At 39.8% G+C, this 17,279-nt stretch overlaps 1 protein-coding gene and 1 non-coding gene across 2 annotated transcripts; both read left to right on the top strand.

The window, feature by feature from the left end:
- Positions 1-473: 473 nt before the first annotated feature.
- On the top strand, positions 474-16,599 carry ReepB (Receptor expression enhancing protein B). Its single transcript, XM_080278017.1, has 4 exons — positions 474-677; positions 14,593-14,693; positions 15,004-15,135; positions 16,402-16,599. The coding sequence occupies exons 1-4, from the start codon at positions 491-493 to the stop codon at positions 16,594-16,596; spliced, it is 615 nt and encodes a 204-aa protein (XP_080134143.1). The 5' UTR covers positions 474-490; the 3' UTR covers positions 16,597-16,599.
- Positions 15,422-15,540, top strand: LOC145407326 (5S ribosomal RNA). Its single transcript, XR_013898688.1, has one exon. It is a non-coding gene; the product is annotated as a 5S ribosomal RNA (ribosomal RNA).
- Positions 16,600-17,279: the final 680 nt, after the last annotated feature.

Raw genomic sequence — 17,279 nt, 5'->3', positions numbered from 1 at the left:
CGAGAGGGGGTTGAGAGGGTGAGATAAACCGCATTGCTGCACGTGCCAACTGTCAAAATTGGCGCCGTCGTTGTCAAGGGCGTCATCATTGGCAGTTTAGTGACGTAGTTGCCTTTTGGAGAACCCGTTTGGTGAGATTTTCGGCGAGTTTGATAACCACAGTAGCCCATAAACGTACTTATCAATTAGGCCTAAATAATGTCCGATGGTTTTATTTAGTATACAATCCCCTCTGAGTGAAGGGTATATGAGGGCCATATTTAACCCATATAGTAGAAAAATCCACTTTAAATCTGAGGAAGGTTATCTGGAGAAAACAAGAATAAAATTGAAATGACATCTGGGTTGGATGGATTAAATAGATATATGCGTGACAGACGCCCTGATAAAAAGTTTGTTTAATATTAAAACTAGAGGGAAAAAAAATTGTGCGTAACCGGAATGAAACATGGCCGAACGTGCAAAGTGACGAGGTGGTCTAATCAGCTGGATGTCTGCGGTATCTGTGAGAGGCTCGGTTCAGGCTTCCTTCCACCTCGACTGCGGTAACATGGCGTCCAACATCGAGTACTACAAGCAGCAGGCGGTCAAGGTCCTGTATGAGAAGAACAAACTCAGCGATATCTTGGCCAAGTTGGAGGCTAAGACGCAGGTGAAGAGGGAATACCTTGCCCTTGGTGAGTCAGCCTCGTATTGTATTTCACCATTTATTCGTCTTGTCTTGGTCTGTCACTGAATTATCATTAACTGGGAACAGTTATGCGTTATTTTAGAGTCCATTTTGTATATAAAATCGTGCTTTTATGGGGTTACATCTAGTAAATGGGAAAAAATTTCGGGTTTCTAGCGTCCCATGTGATTGTGCAGCGTAATGATGGCGTTACAGACCGTGACAGCCAGAGGATTTTTTTAAAGTAATTTTTTCTCCCACATCATCTCTTACCCAAGCACCAGGGAGCATAGAGACAGTGTCGGGCGGGGATAAGGGGTAGGGGGGGGTTGAAGTACCGTTGTTGCTGTGTACCGGTAGTACTTGAGTCGTTTGATTGCCAGAGTTATTTATATAAACATGAGTGACCTTGACAGTAGCTTATGATTTCTTATGGGTAGATATTTTTAGCTTATACACATTTTGCAGCCAGTATAAAATATTTTCTGGTATTCCAGTGGTAGTAGGTTATTTAAGTAGTGTAATGCTTTTTTTTTTTTTTTTTTTTTTTTTTTTTTATAAATACACAACTAAAGAATTTAACCACTTAAAATTATATGGCCGACCTCTGCCACTTCCAAAATCTCTGTTCAGCCCACTGTAGCTGCTCTGGGTATTGGGATTGTTACTGGGTGGTCAGAAAAGGAGCATGAAGAGAAAAAAAATCCCACACAAAAATTCTGTCTATCTATCTATTGCCAGACGCCTCAATCCCGTTTGGGGTGGCCACAAACAAATTGCCTCCAAGTCGCCCTGTCCCCCGCCATTTCACTGCCCTGCTCCCAACTCACACCCCCCTCTCTCATATACCTCTCCACCCCATCCCTCCATCTCATCCTCGGCCTCCCCCTCCCAAAAAAAATTGCAGTAGTTATAGTGGTAAGTTTAGACTGTAACAGCAACAGCTAAAGAATATGTGGTTTGTCAAGACATCTTCAAGTTTATCCTTAGAAGTCGTGGTATTTTTTTGTTTTAGCTCAGACACTTTTCTAGGGCATTCTGACATTCTCCCCTCTTGACATTTTGGTTGCAAATGCATATTTGATGTTTCATGATTAAATGACTTGCTATGAATATGGCACAGGGATCCTGAATTTGCGGGAGCTACTTCAAAACTGATTTGTGACCATGATGTCCTCTGTCAGCCTTCACAGTCAATAGTCCCACCGTGTGGCCCCCCCCATCAATCATTCATGAATGTTTTATGAATGAACCAGTGAGAGCAGCACGACCAATCCCTCGGTCATTTAGCAATTACATGGGGCACTGGGTGCGACCCAATCTGCCTGCAACAGCAAGTACGTTTTTTCAAATGCTGTACCATATAATGTTGTAAAATGGATGCTCTCTGATGCATTGGGACATAGTCCAGTAGTGTTTTCAAAGTAACATGGGAAGCCTAGAGATTTTTTGCAATCTCAGGGCTGTACTTATTGAAGTGAAGTGTCCTAAGTGTGATACAGTGTGCTGCTATAATGCGGACAAGCTATTGGCAGTGCAGTAATCCCTAAAATCATGAGTGCACCAGGTTGCAGGCATCCCTATCCCTGGTATATTCGCCATACACGAACAGGACGGATATTTCTGACGCAATTGTAGCTTTCTAAGTTAGGTGCCTGGCCTAGTTTTTAGTGGCTTTCTTGGTCAGGTTTAGTAATGGTGTGGATGGTTAATGTCATGGGTGGGCATTTGAGGGTGGAATCAAAACCCCCCATTTAGGTACCTGGTCTTAGTATATATATATATATATATATATATATATATATATACACACACACACACACACACACACAGTATTTATATATATATATTTTTAATGAAACTCCCCCCTTCCCCATGGGAGGGATCGAAAATAACAAAATAAGGCATTATCCTACCCTCGCCCCCCCAGAAAAGGAAATCTCTCATTTAAACCAAATGAAAGAAAGCTAACAAGGTTAAAAAAAAAAATCCAGTCATAATACTGTATACCTCACAAAAAAAAAGTTGTGTTAAAGTCGGCAGTATGATCATGAGCGTAGTACTGTACAGTAGAAACCGATAGCTACTAAAACAATTTAAGTAGGTTGTGTAAAGATTTAAGTACCAGCATCCCTTGTGATTTCCTACTTTAGACACTCCCGTAAAAGAAGAAAAATAAAAATCAATAAAAAGAATACTTTACAGTAAAGTATGTGTGGTGGAAGTATTTGTAGAATGTATTAAGAAAAAAAAAAAAGCCAAAGTACGGTACAATAGGTGCAATGGCAGTGTGTGTGGAATGTGTGGTGTGACTGCCAGGGAGATAGTTATATTTACTCTGGAGGTGTCTTGACAGTAACACAGGCTTCTACTACCTTCTTTACCTCAGCTTGACGTTTCCCTGCCCACTAGTTGGCTGTGGCTTTTGGTGGTGTGCTTGAAGTCAGGTGTACTGTAATATAGTAGTTGGGATATTACTAAATAGTGATAGATGTGGGAAGCTTATTGAAAAGTGGTTAAAACTTAAGATATTTGTTAGGATACACTGCTTGTTTGTACTCGTTCTAGTTTTTAGTAGGTTCTGGTAAAATATCCACCCAGTACATCCACTTTTTTTTTTTCTTTTTTTTTTTCTTTTTTTCTTTTTTTTTACACAGTGTTATTTCTTGAAATATTCTGGTTTTCCCATTATCATGAAGTCCCTCCCAGAACCATATACACTGTACTTGTGCTTTGTCAGCAGGAACAGACCTTTCCATGCTCAGGTCATTCATTTCCTACATGTCCAAGCTTTTTCAGTACACTTGTGTGTGTCCCTTCACTCACACTTACTGCCCAGTAACGGGCTTATTTGAACCTACGGTACTACTTGTGAAAGTTATATTTCTGACTGATGAGAAAAAAAGCAAGTGTCTACCTCAGTCACACAGCTCACATTTGGCATGGCCACTGCAAAGGTACATATCCAGGCATTTAAGCTGGCAAAAAAGAAGGGGAAACTTGCCAATTACAGTACAGGTTAATAGTGGTGGGTTATATAATAAGGACTGAGAGGGGTAGGATCCAGAAATAAGGGAAATTGATGTGGCAAAACACACTGTTCTCAGTATTTGAAACATGATAATCACTTCCAAAAAACAGTACATCACATTTATCACAAAAAGGCTTCTTGCTTTGCACCAATGTCTGCAATTGAGCCATGGTTTCTTCTTGAACCCCAACCCTTACTGTAGACACCTGGCAAGAGGAAAGTCCTAGCAGGGTTTCACAGCAGAAGACCCATTGCAATGTACTGTAGCTTGAAACGTTGATAGCACAAGGAGCAGTTTGTAGTGACATGCCTGTTGATGATGGATTTTTTTTTTTTCCCTCGAAGATTAGCAAATTGATTAGGAGTAGTTTGTTATGTTGGTATAGCAGTTACAGTAGTTAGAATTCCGGGATAGTTCATGGATATTATTTCAGCTGAGACTAGTGGATGTCCGTCAGTTACACACATAGGGATTAGTGTCATTTTTGTACATAGGCCTCGTCTTAATGGTGTATTTACCGGTAAAATAATAAAAATGAGATGTCTAGTGCTTATTTAAAAATTCTGGAAGTTTTCTGTCCATATTGGCTACATAGTCTATATTACCAGATGCCTTGTCCCAGAGTTCACCTACAGGAGTCTCATCATACATTCCTGCAAGCCAGTCACTACACCAGATACCCCTTCTACTCCAGATATTCACTAGTTCTCTCCATATCATTGATAGGGTACCTGTTTTCTCAGCCACATTCCTATACATCTTATACGTTAACATCCTTTTATTCTCAGTGTAGGGCATCTTTGTCCAGACTGACCCTTCTTGGTTAAATCTCTTACCATATATTCTTGGACAGTGTTCACCTTAGAATATTTTGCATAAACTATACGTTAGTGGATTCCTAATCTTGAAAACAAGCTGAAAAGACAATACTGTAGTATGACAATTTGCTTAATAAAGAATAAGGTTAAGAAAGCCTAAATACATGCAGGGTAGAGAAGAGAGTGGTGTGTAGTGTATAGTGGTGGTGGGAGTGTGGCGTGGGAAGGATGGGTGTGATCAAGCACGTGTTTCTGCCAGCGTGTCGAGCAGGACAATATCTGATGGACAAATACGGATTCACTTGGCGGCATGGTGAGTTTACTAAGAGGCATTGATGAAAAATTGGAGGTAGATTGAAGTTAAAGTTGTTAGAGGTGGAATGATTTAACAGTGGAGTTATGTTGGGAAGATAGGCTGAGAGGGGAAAGTGGTTAGCATAGACCTACTTTGTAAACTGGAATTGATGTCTTTGGGTGGTAGATGGAGAGGGAGGGTAAATTAATTGCTGATGACTTGGAGAAACAGGGAAAGAAGAAGAATACTGTATATTAAACCAGTACAGTACTCAGGTGGAAGGGTGAAGGGGATGTATGGTACTGATGATATTGATGAATGTACTGTACATTTGATGCATATTCAGTACTAGAACATACATTAGTAATGTCTTCTTCAAATTCTTCCTTCTTCTTTTCCTACTTAATGCTGCTACGCCTTTATCGTCTTCCTCCACAACTGTGCATCTTCCTCTACCTTTTCTTTTGCATGGGCTTTTCCTTTTTGGTATTTTTCACTTGGGTGATATTGGGAATCTTAAAATTATATAATTTTAAATCTTAGAATGTGAAAGGAATGGATGACTGAAATAAATGTGGTAAGGTGATGAGTATAGTGGTATGAAGATCTGCATTTTAATGGCAGCTGTGTACTGAGCCACTTATGAACAGAGTTGCCAACTTAGCGCTTTTTGCGCTAGATCTAGTGCTTTTCATAATAATTTAGCACCAAAAAATATTAGATTTTCTTCTATATCTAGCGCGTTTTGAAGTCCAGTTTAGCTTGAAAATTTGAACTGTTTATCTATAGTTTAGCGCGTTTTAAAGTTGAGCTTAGCGCTTTTGAAGATTTCTGCTTGGCAACACTGCTTATGAAGTGTAAGTTTGGTAAGGATGGTTGTACTGAAAATGGTTATAAGTAGAACAGTTAATAATAATAAAAGTAGTAGTAGTAGTAATAATTTGGTGCATTGATGGTACAGGCATGGTGTAAGTTAGTTAAGTTTTACAGGAACCCGATAATTATCTCTCGGGCTTCCTGTGGTAGAGTATTTTTTTCATTGGGAGATTTAATAACCTGTATTGTAAGTAATGCCATTCTTTAAATAATTGTGTTTAAAACTGAAACCTAGTTATTTGTAATCTTTTATTGCAGTATATGTAGCAGTTGTGTGTATTTTTTTTCCCCTACCATTTTGAGCATAATGTTAGAAATCGTTGACTTGTGGGTGTTATCAGCATACATGATAAAAGCTTATCAGCTGTAACCTAAGATCAGATCTTGAAGGTGAAAGCAAGGCCCCAGTTTGAGTAATTTATGAAGCTTAATGAGAATAAAGTGCGTGTGCCTTTTTCACTATATTCTGTCTGTCTGTTGCCAGATGCCTCAGTCCTGTATGGGGTGGCCACAAACAAATCACCTCCATGTTACTTTGTCTCCTGCTATTTCACTGCCCTCTCCCCCAGCTCACACCTCCCCTCTGTCATATGCCTCTCCACTCAATCCCTCCATCTCATCCTTGGCCTTCCCCTCCCCCTCCCCCCCTCCTTGCCCCCTTAACTGTGTTACTGAATTGTACAGTATTTTGGTGTACAAGTTAAGCACAGTGACCACAGCTGTTCCAGGAATGACTAAGAAGGTGGGAGACCACGTAAATGTCCACCAGTAAATTTTTATGAAGTCATGTCATTGTACAGTAGTATCATAGTTTTTCAGGATTTTTTACTAGTATATCAGTTAACCAGTACAGTAGAGTACTGTACTGTGATGTGTACAGCACAGTAAAAGGAAATGGTTGTCTTCAGGTTGGAATACTGTCTGGACCTTTGCAAAATTAAACTGTCAGTTTCAGGAGATGTAACTAATTAATATGGGTATTGATTTGGAGTAAGAATTGTTAAGGCTTGTGTGATGATAGAGAAATATATAGCCCATTCTATTAAGTACATAGTTAAAAGCTTCTAATTTTGGGTTTTCCTCTTTTGGGGTTGTTTCTGCTCCCCATACTGTAAGTGGAAGTCACATTATTGTTATTGATTAAATGACTTTATGCAGCATCACAATAGCCTCTTGATTGTGTGTGTGATTTCCATCCTTTTGCCGAAAATTACTAGTAGGAGTAAAGCAGAAAATCATCTCCAGCACTTGTGAATATCCTGGTTGATTTGAGAGGTGTTACAATATTTCTGTGGTATGCAAAGAAAAGCATAAATCATCGTTGTCATTAAGGTGTTTACCAAATTGATGCAGCTACACAGAATTATATGACATGAGCATAAGAGAAGTATGGTAGACAGGGAAAGTTTGAGTGAATGAGATGGAACATTCCACGCTGCTGATAGTAGGCCAGGGGTGATAGCATAAGGTGATAATTCGAGAGATCACACATCCAAAGGTGTATTCTCACAGTGATGAAACTTTTAAGCACATTTTCCTCTTCTATCAGCAGTGGCCAGAACGATTTGGTATGAATAATGGTCTTGGGTGATCCAGCACAGACATAGCTACTTTAAATTCAGCGTAGGAGACCACCCTAGTAGTGAAGGGTTTAATGAATGCTGTATTTAACCCTTCCAGTGCAGTCTCTGGTGAGCTGAAATTACCCATAGTCTGGGAATTGTATGAACAAACTAAAGATATCATCATATTGAAGAGGTTAAATTTCTTGCATGAGTGTTCAGACCTTTTTTTTTTTTTTTTTTTTTTTTTTTTTTACCCACCACCAGATTATTTTGCTCAACTTAGAAGAGACTGTATTGGAGAGGTTTGATGATACCTTCATTAATTCCATCATTGTAAGAGGTCTTGTCTTGGCTGCATGAAATTAATGGGGAATATGACAAATTATGATTGATTTCCTCATTGTGATGGGGTTAAGATAAAGTGAATCATGGTACTTTGCCTCTTAGCTATGTGGCCTTTATTTTTTCCTTTTAATAACACAGTAATCAGAGAACAAAAAAAGCTTCCTCAAATTCACAGTATTACAGTAAATGGAGAAGTTTGGTATGTAGGAACACAACAACATAGAGCAATGTCTTAATGTCTTATGAGACTACTCCTTTCCACCCACCTTGTGCTTCTATCTTGCTGTTATCAGCAGTGAAAAAAAAAAATGTTATCTGTTAGTGATGGTGTATTTGTCATATCTTATCATAACCAGTTGAACTTTGCACAGTACGGTTAGTACTTTAATGCGTATTTCAGTAAAGTGTGTTGACAGATGTTAGTAGGCACATGATACAGTAGCCTATCAGGGCAGTGTAGTAGTCATTGTCATGGTGTTTCCTGCTTTATATAATTGCTGGTAAGTCGACAGTAAATAATGGAAAAATTCCCTGTTAAAGTTCCTTTGCTGTATTTAGCCATTCCCAGTTTGCAATACCAGTTGAATGGACTTGCTGTACAGCATACCTTGTATTTAATGAAGAGTGTCAGTATGTGTATTGTACCTCCTGTATGGTGTTTTTAGTGCATATTTCTCTCCTATAGTACACTATATGGTTTGACTGAGGTTAGTGGGTATACTGCCTGTCCCCTTTTTATAAGGCAAGGATTTCCTCCATATCACACCATTTCTATACTTTTGGTACTGTAAAATAGTGAGGAGAGGCAAATCAGCATCATGGGTTGTGGTGGAATCATATTAGACAGTTCATATACTGTAATGAATGTGAACTTGGTGTTATAAAGGCAACATATGACTTGCTTAAGTTTGTAACAGTAGCAAAGTTGCAGTTTGTTTATATCAGTCATCCTGTATGAGTAATTCAGAGTTAATGAGCATACTTACATAGCACCTTTTTGAGATAATACCATACTTTAGTCTTCACAGGTGTTTGAATCCAAATGATATGATAGATCTGCCTATGAGTCAGTACTGTAGTTTAGGTGTAGAAGGTTGGTTGTGGAGGAAGATGCATAGGACAGGTGAGAGGTAGAGGAGGCATATGCAGGTGGTAGTGAGGGTCATCAATGAGACTAAGATGGCCGTATTCTTAAAACTTGAATTACAAGAGGAAGGAAAATCTACATGAAGATAGACTGTCTGGACCTTCTTTAGCGCTAGCATACTATATTGACTTCACTAGGTTTGGATATTGGTTAATCAAATACAGATATCCACAGGCATCATGTGAATATCCATCAAAACTTAAGAACTTGCTCTCCCCTTTGTCATGTAAGTTGTAACACTACAGCCCTTAAGATGAAAGCTTATTATCAGGTGTTGTGTGGGATGCAGAAGGCTGGGCAAGATATGAAGAGTTAAGGTTTGAAGTATGTGAAAGGTGAGTGACAGAAATATGTTAATAGGCATGGTAAGGTGAAGGTAAAGTGTTTAGAGGTAAGAGTGCAGGATAGCATACGCTGTGATTAAGGTTATCTTGTGAGTGATAATTTAGATAAAAGCTTAAATGTGTTGCTTAGTGATTGCCCGATGTGTCTCCCTTGCTGCCTGTAAACCATTATTCCTGTACACTAGTTTGTGTAATTTGGATCTATTAGACATCGGTATACAGTGTGACAGTTGAGTATTCTGGAAACATGACTATATTATTTGTCAGATTGAAGTTTCACAGTTTAAATAAGCTACAGTTTATGTACAGTAATAAATACTCATCCATTCTTGTGCATACTGTACAGAAGTCTGCTGGGCTCTGTTGCCTTGCTTGTTTATTATTTTAATGACACTGGGTCTGAATGGAGTTAGTTTTAGCAGTAGTAGGTGCTGTGATTAAGTTGAGGTCTTATAGGTGTGCTACATGGGTTTCATATTACAATATATGAACTCATTTTTAGGTGTAAATTGTTTTTGGCAGTTTTGGTCATTGAGTAAAATATTTCCAGTTTTGTCAGTACCCATCCTGCTCACTAACACCTAGAAGCTGGTGACATATAATTCATGTGGTTACAGCAGTTTCCTAATGATTTTAATCAACTTAGGATTGACTTTCTTGGAGGAGTTAGGAACATTAATAACCCCAGTACAGCACAAGTTTAGTAAAGTCATCTGGTAGCAGGAAAAGCAGACTAGAACGATCGTCACCTGGATTCAAAAGGTTAAGTAATAATTGCTTTTCAGTCCAGATCATTCCCCAAAATGACAGTTGAGTAACTACCAAGATTAAATTAAACAGTAATCTTGCCACACTAGGCTTCCACTCAACAGGCTTGTGTAATCTGCTGTGAGCTATATGTACCTGATTATGGTTGCATTACACCTTCACCACTTCGTATTTATACTGCAATCCAGTATCATTTTTGAGAAGCCTTATTTGATATTGTATGATGTGCAGCAATTTACAAAGTGATGAAATACAAAGCTGATGGCAGAACTGATGCTTGTGGTTAGTATTGTACAATGTGGGCAATGATAACACGAGGAAAACTGAAGATATAGGGCTGTTATCATGTGTATTGTTTCATGAGGAAAGCATGTTTATTTTCACTGTGTAAATGATTCCTAACTTATGGTAGACATTTGTTTCCTGAGGCCAGGCAGTTCTTCCATACACACAGTTGGTGCCACACACTCAAATGTCACCACTTGTGCACCAGTGTTGACCATCTTCACTGTAACTAGCTAGGGCTGTCTCAGTCAGGACTGGTGTGAAAGTGTTGTCAGGGATAATGGGTAAGAGCAGTGATAAAGCCAGCTTGAAATGATATATCTAAAATGTCATTACTTAATGACACATAAGTCTGATGGTGCAGGCAAAATGTTAAGCGAGACATGCTTCTTGTTCGTGGTTGGTGGGTTGCTAGTACAGTACAGTAACAATAATATAGTGAATTGTGAGGAACATTAAGTGAAGACACAGTTTTAATTCATTAACAACATGACAGTGAATTAACTTTAAATGAGGAATAACTGTACTGTTCTTGTCTAGCAGAGGTTACAGTATGTACCTTTGTGGAAACTTGTTTGATACTTGATCATATATTTAGGTATCAGTGAAGGCAAGGGGTTGTTGGAGTTGATTGCTCGCATAATGCCACCCAGGGATGAGTGAGACTGGTCACTGTCATCTTAAATGTCGGGACCAATTTGCTTAGCCCCATGCTCCTACATTCCTTTATGGGGGCAGGGTGGTACAGTGGTAGAGCGTCTGACTTGGGACTGGGGGGTTGTGAGTTTGAGCCATGCCTGATAGCTGCCATGCTGGGAGGGGTAGCACCCTCCTACAACACTGGATTAGATGAATGAATGAAGAAAAGATCAGTAAAGGCTTTTTCTGCCAAGTGATCAATTATGGGGTACTGTTGGGACAGAAGTTAGCCTGATATTTCACCGCTTCTGCATCTAACATTCTGCTGCTGGATGGTACTAACTGAGTGTGGCTTAGTATGTTTCTCTCCCCTTAAGTGCTTATCTTTCAAGAAGGAAAGTGAATGATATGATGTAATTGTGAAGATGCAGTGTAATAATGAGCCGAGTTATGACCTTGACTGGACATAACATTGCGTAGTCATCTTTCATCAGTAATGATGTGAAGTCTCTTAGTTTGATGATAAGCCTTGCTCTGTAATTTTCCTTACAGGTTACCATACTTTTCATTATCCATTATTAAAATTTTTCCATGCTTTAGTTACATTGTATTGGATGCAGTTACTCAGGTTACCCTAAAATTCAAGTACAGTATCTGAAGTTGTTGCAGGCTTATCATACAGGATGTTACGTCAGTGTCTTAGGGGGGTAATGGGATTTGTGCAGCTTATGATAAGTTACCTTTTAATCCCTAGACTATGAGGCTTTGAATGGTGTGGACATATTTAGTACTGTACAAGGATATTTCAGTTACTGTAGTCAGTTTCGAGGGTTCCATACATATACATATCCCATAGCCATATGGAGAATAAGCATGAGGGTACAAGTATGCCATCTGTAACTTAAGGTTTAAAACTTCCTCACCTCTCATGTGTTAATGTTTGTATTAGCTGGTTCAGGAGTGATGGTGGCTTTAAAACCTCCTCACCTTTGCCACATTGCATGGTTTGTATCAGGCAGCTCAGGGGCTAAGGCGGCTTTGTTGTATCTGTTTGATCTTATCTCTTGTCCCTCTTACCAGCTTTATCAAACTACAGTACCCCCTTTGCATAACCTGAATGGGCCAGCCCTCCCCTTTTTAGTTCTTATCAAGTTGACCGTGACCACCTAACAGTCTTATAATCTCCCCCCTTCCCTTGTGTCATTGACAGTTACCGGACTGTCTTCCATCTCTCATTACCATCCCAATCCCCAGCCCTCCACCCCTTGCCCTTTGCCCATTTGCCCCATACTGTACTGTACTAACTCGTATACCTCTTCTCAACAGGCTTTAAGTAACTGATCACGACCCTTACTAACCCTTCCAAATTATCCTCCTCCTCCTCCTACCCTTGCCTACCACTTTACCTGCCTCTCTTGCCCCAACTTAATTCCCTTCCTCCCATCCTATCTCCCACCCTACCTCCCTTCTTCCCCTCCTATCTCCCACCCTACCTCCCTTCTTCCCCTCCTATCTCCCACCCTACCTCCCTTCTTCCCCTCCTATCTCCCACCCTACCTCCCTTCTTCCCCTCCTATCTCCCACCCTACCTCCCTTCTTCCCCTCCTATCTCCCACCCTACCTCCCTTCTTCCCCTCCTATCTCCCACCCTACCTCCCTTCTTCCCCGCCTATCTCCCACCCTACCTCCCTTCTTCCCCTCCTCCCACCCTACCTCTCTTCCTTCCTCCCACCCTACCTCTCTTCCTTCCTCCCACCCTACCTCTCTTCCTTCCACCCTACCTCCCTTCTTCCCTTCCTCCCACCCTACCTCCTTTCTTCCCTCCCTCCGTATCTCTTTACCAGTGTTATCAAGTTACCTCGTGCTTTATCAGTTGGACGCATAGGGCATCAGCGCGGCCATTTTGTCTGCCACAGAACAGCCGGGCTCGTCGTTTGTGTTGCCCTCATGTAGCTGGGTACATTGTAAGGCAGGCTCACTCTCAGATTGCCAGTCTTCATATTTGTTTTATTGTGCTTCATTAATTTTTTTCTTTGGACACTACAAGGTACGTAGCTACCTTTGAAATTTAGTTTCTCCACACTACAACAATGTCTCAGGCTAAAGCACAGAAACCACAGAAGAAGGGGAAGAGTGAGGAGGAGATGAGCCTGCCTGAAATACTGAATTGGATTATAGATGACATATTCAGTGACCCCCGACTGGGCAAGCTGGGAGAGAAGCAGTATCGACCCTACATAAAATATGGTGAGGCGTCTGGCAGTGGAAATGTGTGTACAGATCGTGTACATGTAGTAAAAAATAGGTATTGTGTGGATTACATTCAGAACATAACGTGGACAAACAGTGTGTATTGGTAGTGTTATGTTGGGATTGCTTGGTTCAGTATGAAATGCATCGGACCAACAGTACATGACAGTATGTATTACCATGGGTATAGTGCTATTAAGGTGAAGGCCACAGCAATATATGTTAAAAAGTGGTGAAATTTTTATAAAATTGTGGGTTTTGAGTCTAGTGAAAGGCAGATAATGTACAAACCAAATGCTTTAGCTTTGTATCAAGAAAGTTGAAGTAGAGTAGCAATAGAACCATGCTTTAAGATGCCAGGGAGGAAAAATTTGAAGCATAATTGGTCGGTATCACATGTTATAATAATTTGGCTAAATTTTAAGTGAAGGTGCAGATGAGTATAAGAAAAAAATTTTAATGTACAGTGGAGTCTCTCTTATCTGAAAATCATGGGACTTTCAAAGTTTTGTTTAATCAATTTTTTCGGATAAAAGATACTGTAATACTGTAATATGTAGGATACAAGGGAACAGTATTGTACTCACCCATCACCCATTTCTGGCGACGTCTAGCCCACCACCACCAGCAGCACCCCAAAAGCCACTCATCCATCACCAAACCACTTAATACACTGTAGTAACTACGTATGTAACTGCACTTTTGTAACTGAAATAGAAAATGTCATCTTAAATAAAGCTTCACTCAAATAAACTTAAATAAACCTTCACCAAAACAATTATGTAATTCACTGTAAGCAGTTCGAACAAATAAAGTCTTAAACCTAATTGTTTTTTCATATTTTATGTTTCCTTTTTCAATCATTTCCACATCATCCAAATTTTCCGAGGTGGTGGATGCAGGTGAGGGAGTGGGCAACTCACTCTAGTGACTAATGGAGCAAGTGTAAACTAATGCTAGTGGCTCGAAACAAGCCTGCCATGTTTGAATTTTCGGATAGATTTAAGATTTTTGCGGTTAATCGAAATGAGAACGTTTTAGTAAAACTTACGGTTAATGGCATATTATGGTTAAAAGAGTTTCGGATAAAAGAGACTCCACTGTACTTTGCTTATTACTGGGATTGTTATTTGATGAATGTTACAAGTTATTGCGGTGTAAGTCAGTATCAGTGAGGGATTAATCTTTTTATTCCTTTTTTTTTCTCTCTCTTTTTTTTCATATACCTATTTCATAGTGGAGGATTGTACATGTTTAGTTGAAATCATAATTGTCGGAAGTGGCTACACTACTCTTAGCTTTGATATGCTGTTATACTGCCTTATGATATAGATTGTCATAAATCATGTTAGGACTGAAGTTTATCACTAATTCATCGTGGTCGGTTATACTGGGCATTTACTCTCTCTGGTTGTCAAAGAATTTACTGACATTTGGAAGTGTTTATGGGAAAGATTTGGGCTTGTATTCTTCTCAGCTTAGTCCATGTGGCACCTTTTCCTTCATAATTTTTCATTGTTCACCTTATTCTCCTGTTAAGTATGTTTGTTTGTGGCAGGTGGTGTGGTGCTGATCAGTCTTTACCTTGTGTTCGGCTATGGGGCCCAGCTCATCTGCAACACCATCGGCTTTGTTTACCCAGCTTACTGCAGCATCAAGGTCAGTGATGGAGTGTGGTGAGCAACAGCTTTAGTGTAACTCTAACTTGTTTGCAACAGCAGCATCCTTTCATTGTTATAGTAGCTTAAACCATATGATAGCATTTAGCACATGAAACTGTTAATAGTGAAGGGGTTACTGAAGGCTGCATTTTAACCCTGTATTGGAGTTTCAGAATTACTTGCTGATTTGGATAAAATTGTGTAGATATAGCACAAGTTATAGATTTTGTGTGTGTGTGTGTGTGTGTTTTAAAAGGGAAAGTACGAAAGAGGGGCAAAACAGTTTGCTAATAATTTGACTTTGACAGGCCCTTGAGTCCACAAAGAAGGATGATGACACAAAATGGCTGACGTACTGGGTGGTATTCGCACTGTTCTCAGTGTGTGAGTTCTTCTCCGATTTGCTTCTCTCTTGGTTCCCCTTCTACTGGCTGGCCAAGGTAAGGGCAGGTCAGGGCAAGGACAGATAGTTGCTGAACAGTCAAGGGATATGTTTATTTAGGCTTAATTTACCTTCTAATCATTGTCATCACCATCGTAAGTCAAAGTCATCATTGTTGTCCTGATCTTGCCTCTTACCTAAAGATGGGGGCAGGGTAGGATCAAAGTAGGGGAATTATCAACAGAATGATAGTTATCTCTCATTTTATATATATATATATATATATATATATATATATATATATATATATATATATATATATATATATATATATATATATATATGCCAACGGCCATACCACGTTGAGTACACCGCTTCCCGTCCGATCAGCGAAGTTAAGCAACGTTGGGTCTGGTTAGTACTTGGATGGGTGACCGCCTGGGAACACCAGATGCTGTTGGCATAACTCCCTACGTGTCAAGTGGGGTTGGTGGAGGATTAGTGCCCCTCCCTGTAAAACAATTAACTCTAAGCCCTTGGCCACCCCGTTTGGGATACATGGCGTCTGGCAATGAATGAATGAATATTTATATATATATTTTACTCTAAGCATATAAAAAAATTTAAATTGGAACTTATTGGTGTTGGTAAGAAACTAAGATGTTTTGTTTCTCTTTTGTTGCTACAGTATTTGACTGAACCTGACCTATGTTATATAAAGTGCTCTTGTTTCAGAGAAGTATTAGTTACCTTGAAACATAGTAAACTGTTTGCAATATGTCATTTTTTGTTGTAAAGAAATATCATCCACACACTGATTTGTCTTGGTAATGCTGAACCCATAAATATCATTCTCTGAGGTGTCATATGAATTTTGTGTAAATGTTCAGTATTGTGCTTAATTTAAGTATCCAGTAAACAGCATGCTACATTTTGTCACCTCTTAGTAACTCACTGTACTCTTAGTGTGATGAACCATGGGAGTTAATGCTTCTTTCATAAATTGGACCAGTCTTCAAAGATTTCCTTTTCTATTAGCATACATTTCAGTGCCATCCATGCACATCGAACTTGAAATATTCTTACTGCTGCCCTTTATCACTAACCTCCCCCCCATTTCCAGAACTGTTCGTTTTAGCTATGTTTCCTTGTAATCTCATCCATACTTTTTAACAACCATATTTACAGTTACTGAGGTTATGAGTTGGTGTGAATTTTTTAGAACTGGGAATGTTTTGTATCTGGAACATGATTTCTCAGTTTTATCTCCCTTCTCAGAGGGTCTTGTTCTGGAGTTTTAAATTAGTGATGTGTATTTCCACAGTGCATGTTCCTGGTGTGGTGCTTCATGCCTGTGTCATGGAACGGGTCTGACGTGATCTACCAGCGTGTGATCCGGCCCTTCTTCATGAAGCACCAGCAGGGCATCGACCAGGTCATGTCCAAAGTCACTGACAAGATGGATGAGCTGGCAGACTCGGCAGGCAAGATTGCCACTGATGCCTTGAAGCATGACTGAAAGGTGGGTCATTAGGTTACCATTAGAGGATGAAGATCCTGAGCACAGTAAGTGCTTCTTGCATAACTTTTTTTTTCTTGCTGTTGATCCATCTATCCATCCATCATCCAATCCTATGTCGCCCCATAGAGGAGAATAGGAACCTGGGGCTAGGCAAGTTAGTCCTGACATTTAAGATAAGAGTGACCAGCCTCACTCATCCTGGAGTGGCATTATGTGAGCAATAAACCCCAACCACCCCTTGGATATAAATCTACACAGGCTGAATTTGATTGGAGCAGCATAATTACCCACTAAACCACCAGGCGCCATAATTTGGGTATATGGTTACCACCCAGTGTAGTAAATGGTTTCCTAGTGTACAGGAAACCATTTGGCCTGTCACTTAGTGTCGAGTCACCGATAGGCAGAAGGAAGAGGAAAAAATGAAGGAAAAAATACAGAAGTCATCTGTAGGCAGCAGGAAGAGGAAAGAATGAAAGACAGAAGAGGAAGGAAGGAAGAGAGGAAAGGGTAAACACACAAAGCAGCACTACATTGAATGAGTGGATGGTGAGTGTCCCCACCTACTACCAACATCAAAATCACATCTGAATAAACTATAAACATCTCATGACCAGGATGCTACAATACCAGCATATGCCTGTAAATAATGTTAACGGATTTTAGAGCACATCTTTTAT

The sequence above is a fragment of the Coenobita brevimanus genome, chromosome 72 (assembly GCF_032717465.1).
Source record: "Coenobita brevimanus isolate Jiangsu-jjx chromosome 72, ASM3271746v2, whole genome shotgun sequence".
Taxonomy (NCBI): domain Eukaryota; kingdom Metazoa; phylum Arthropoda; class Malacostraca; order Decapoda; family Coenobitidae; genus Coenobita; species Coenobita brevimanus.
This window is presented reverse-complemented; position numbering and strand designations above follow the sequence as displayed.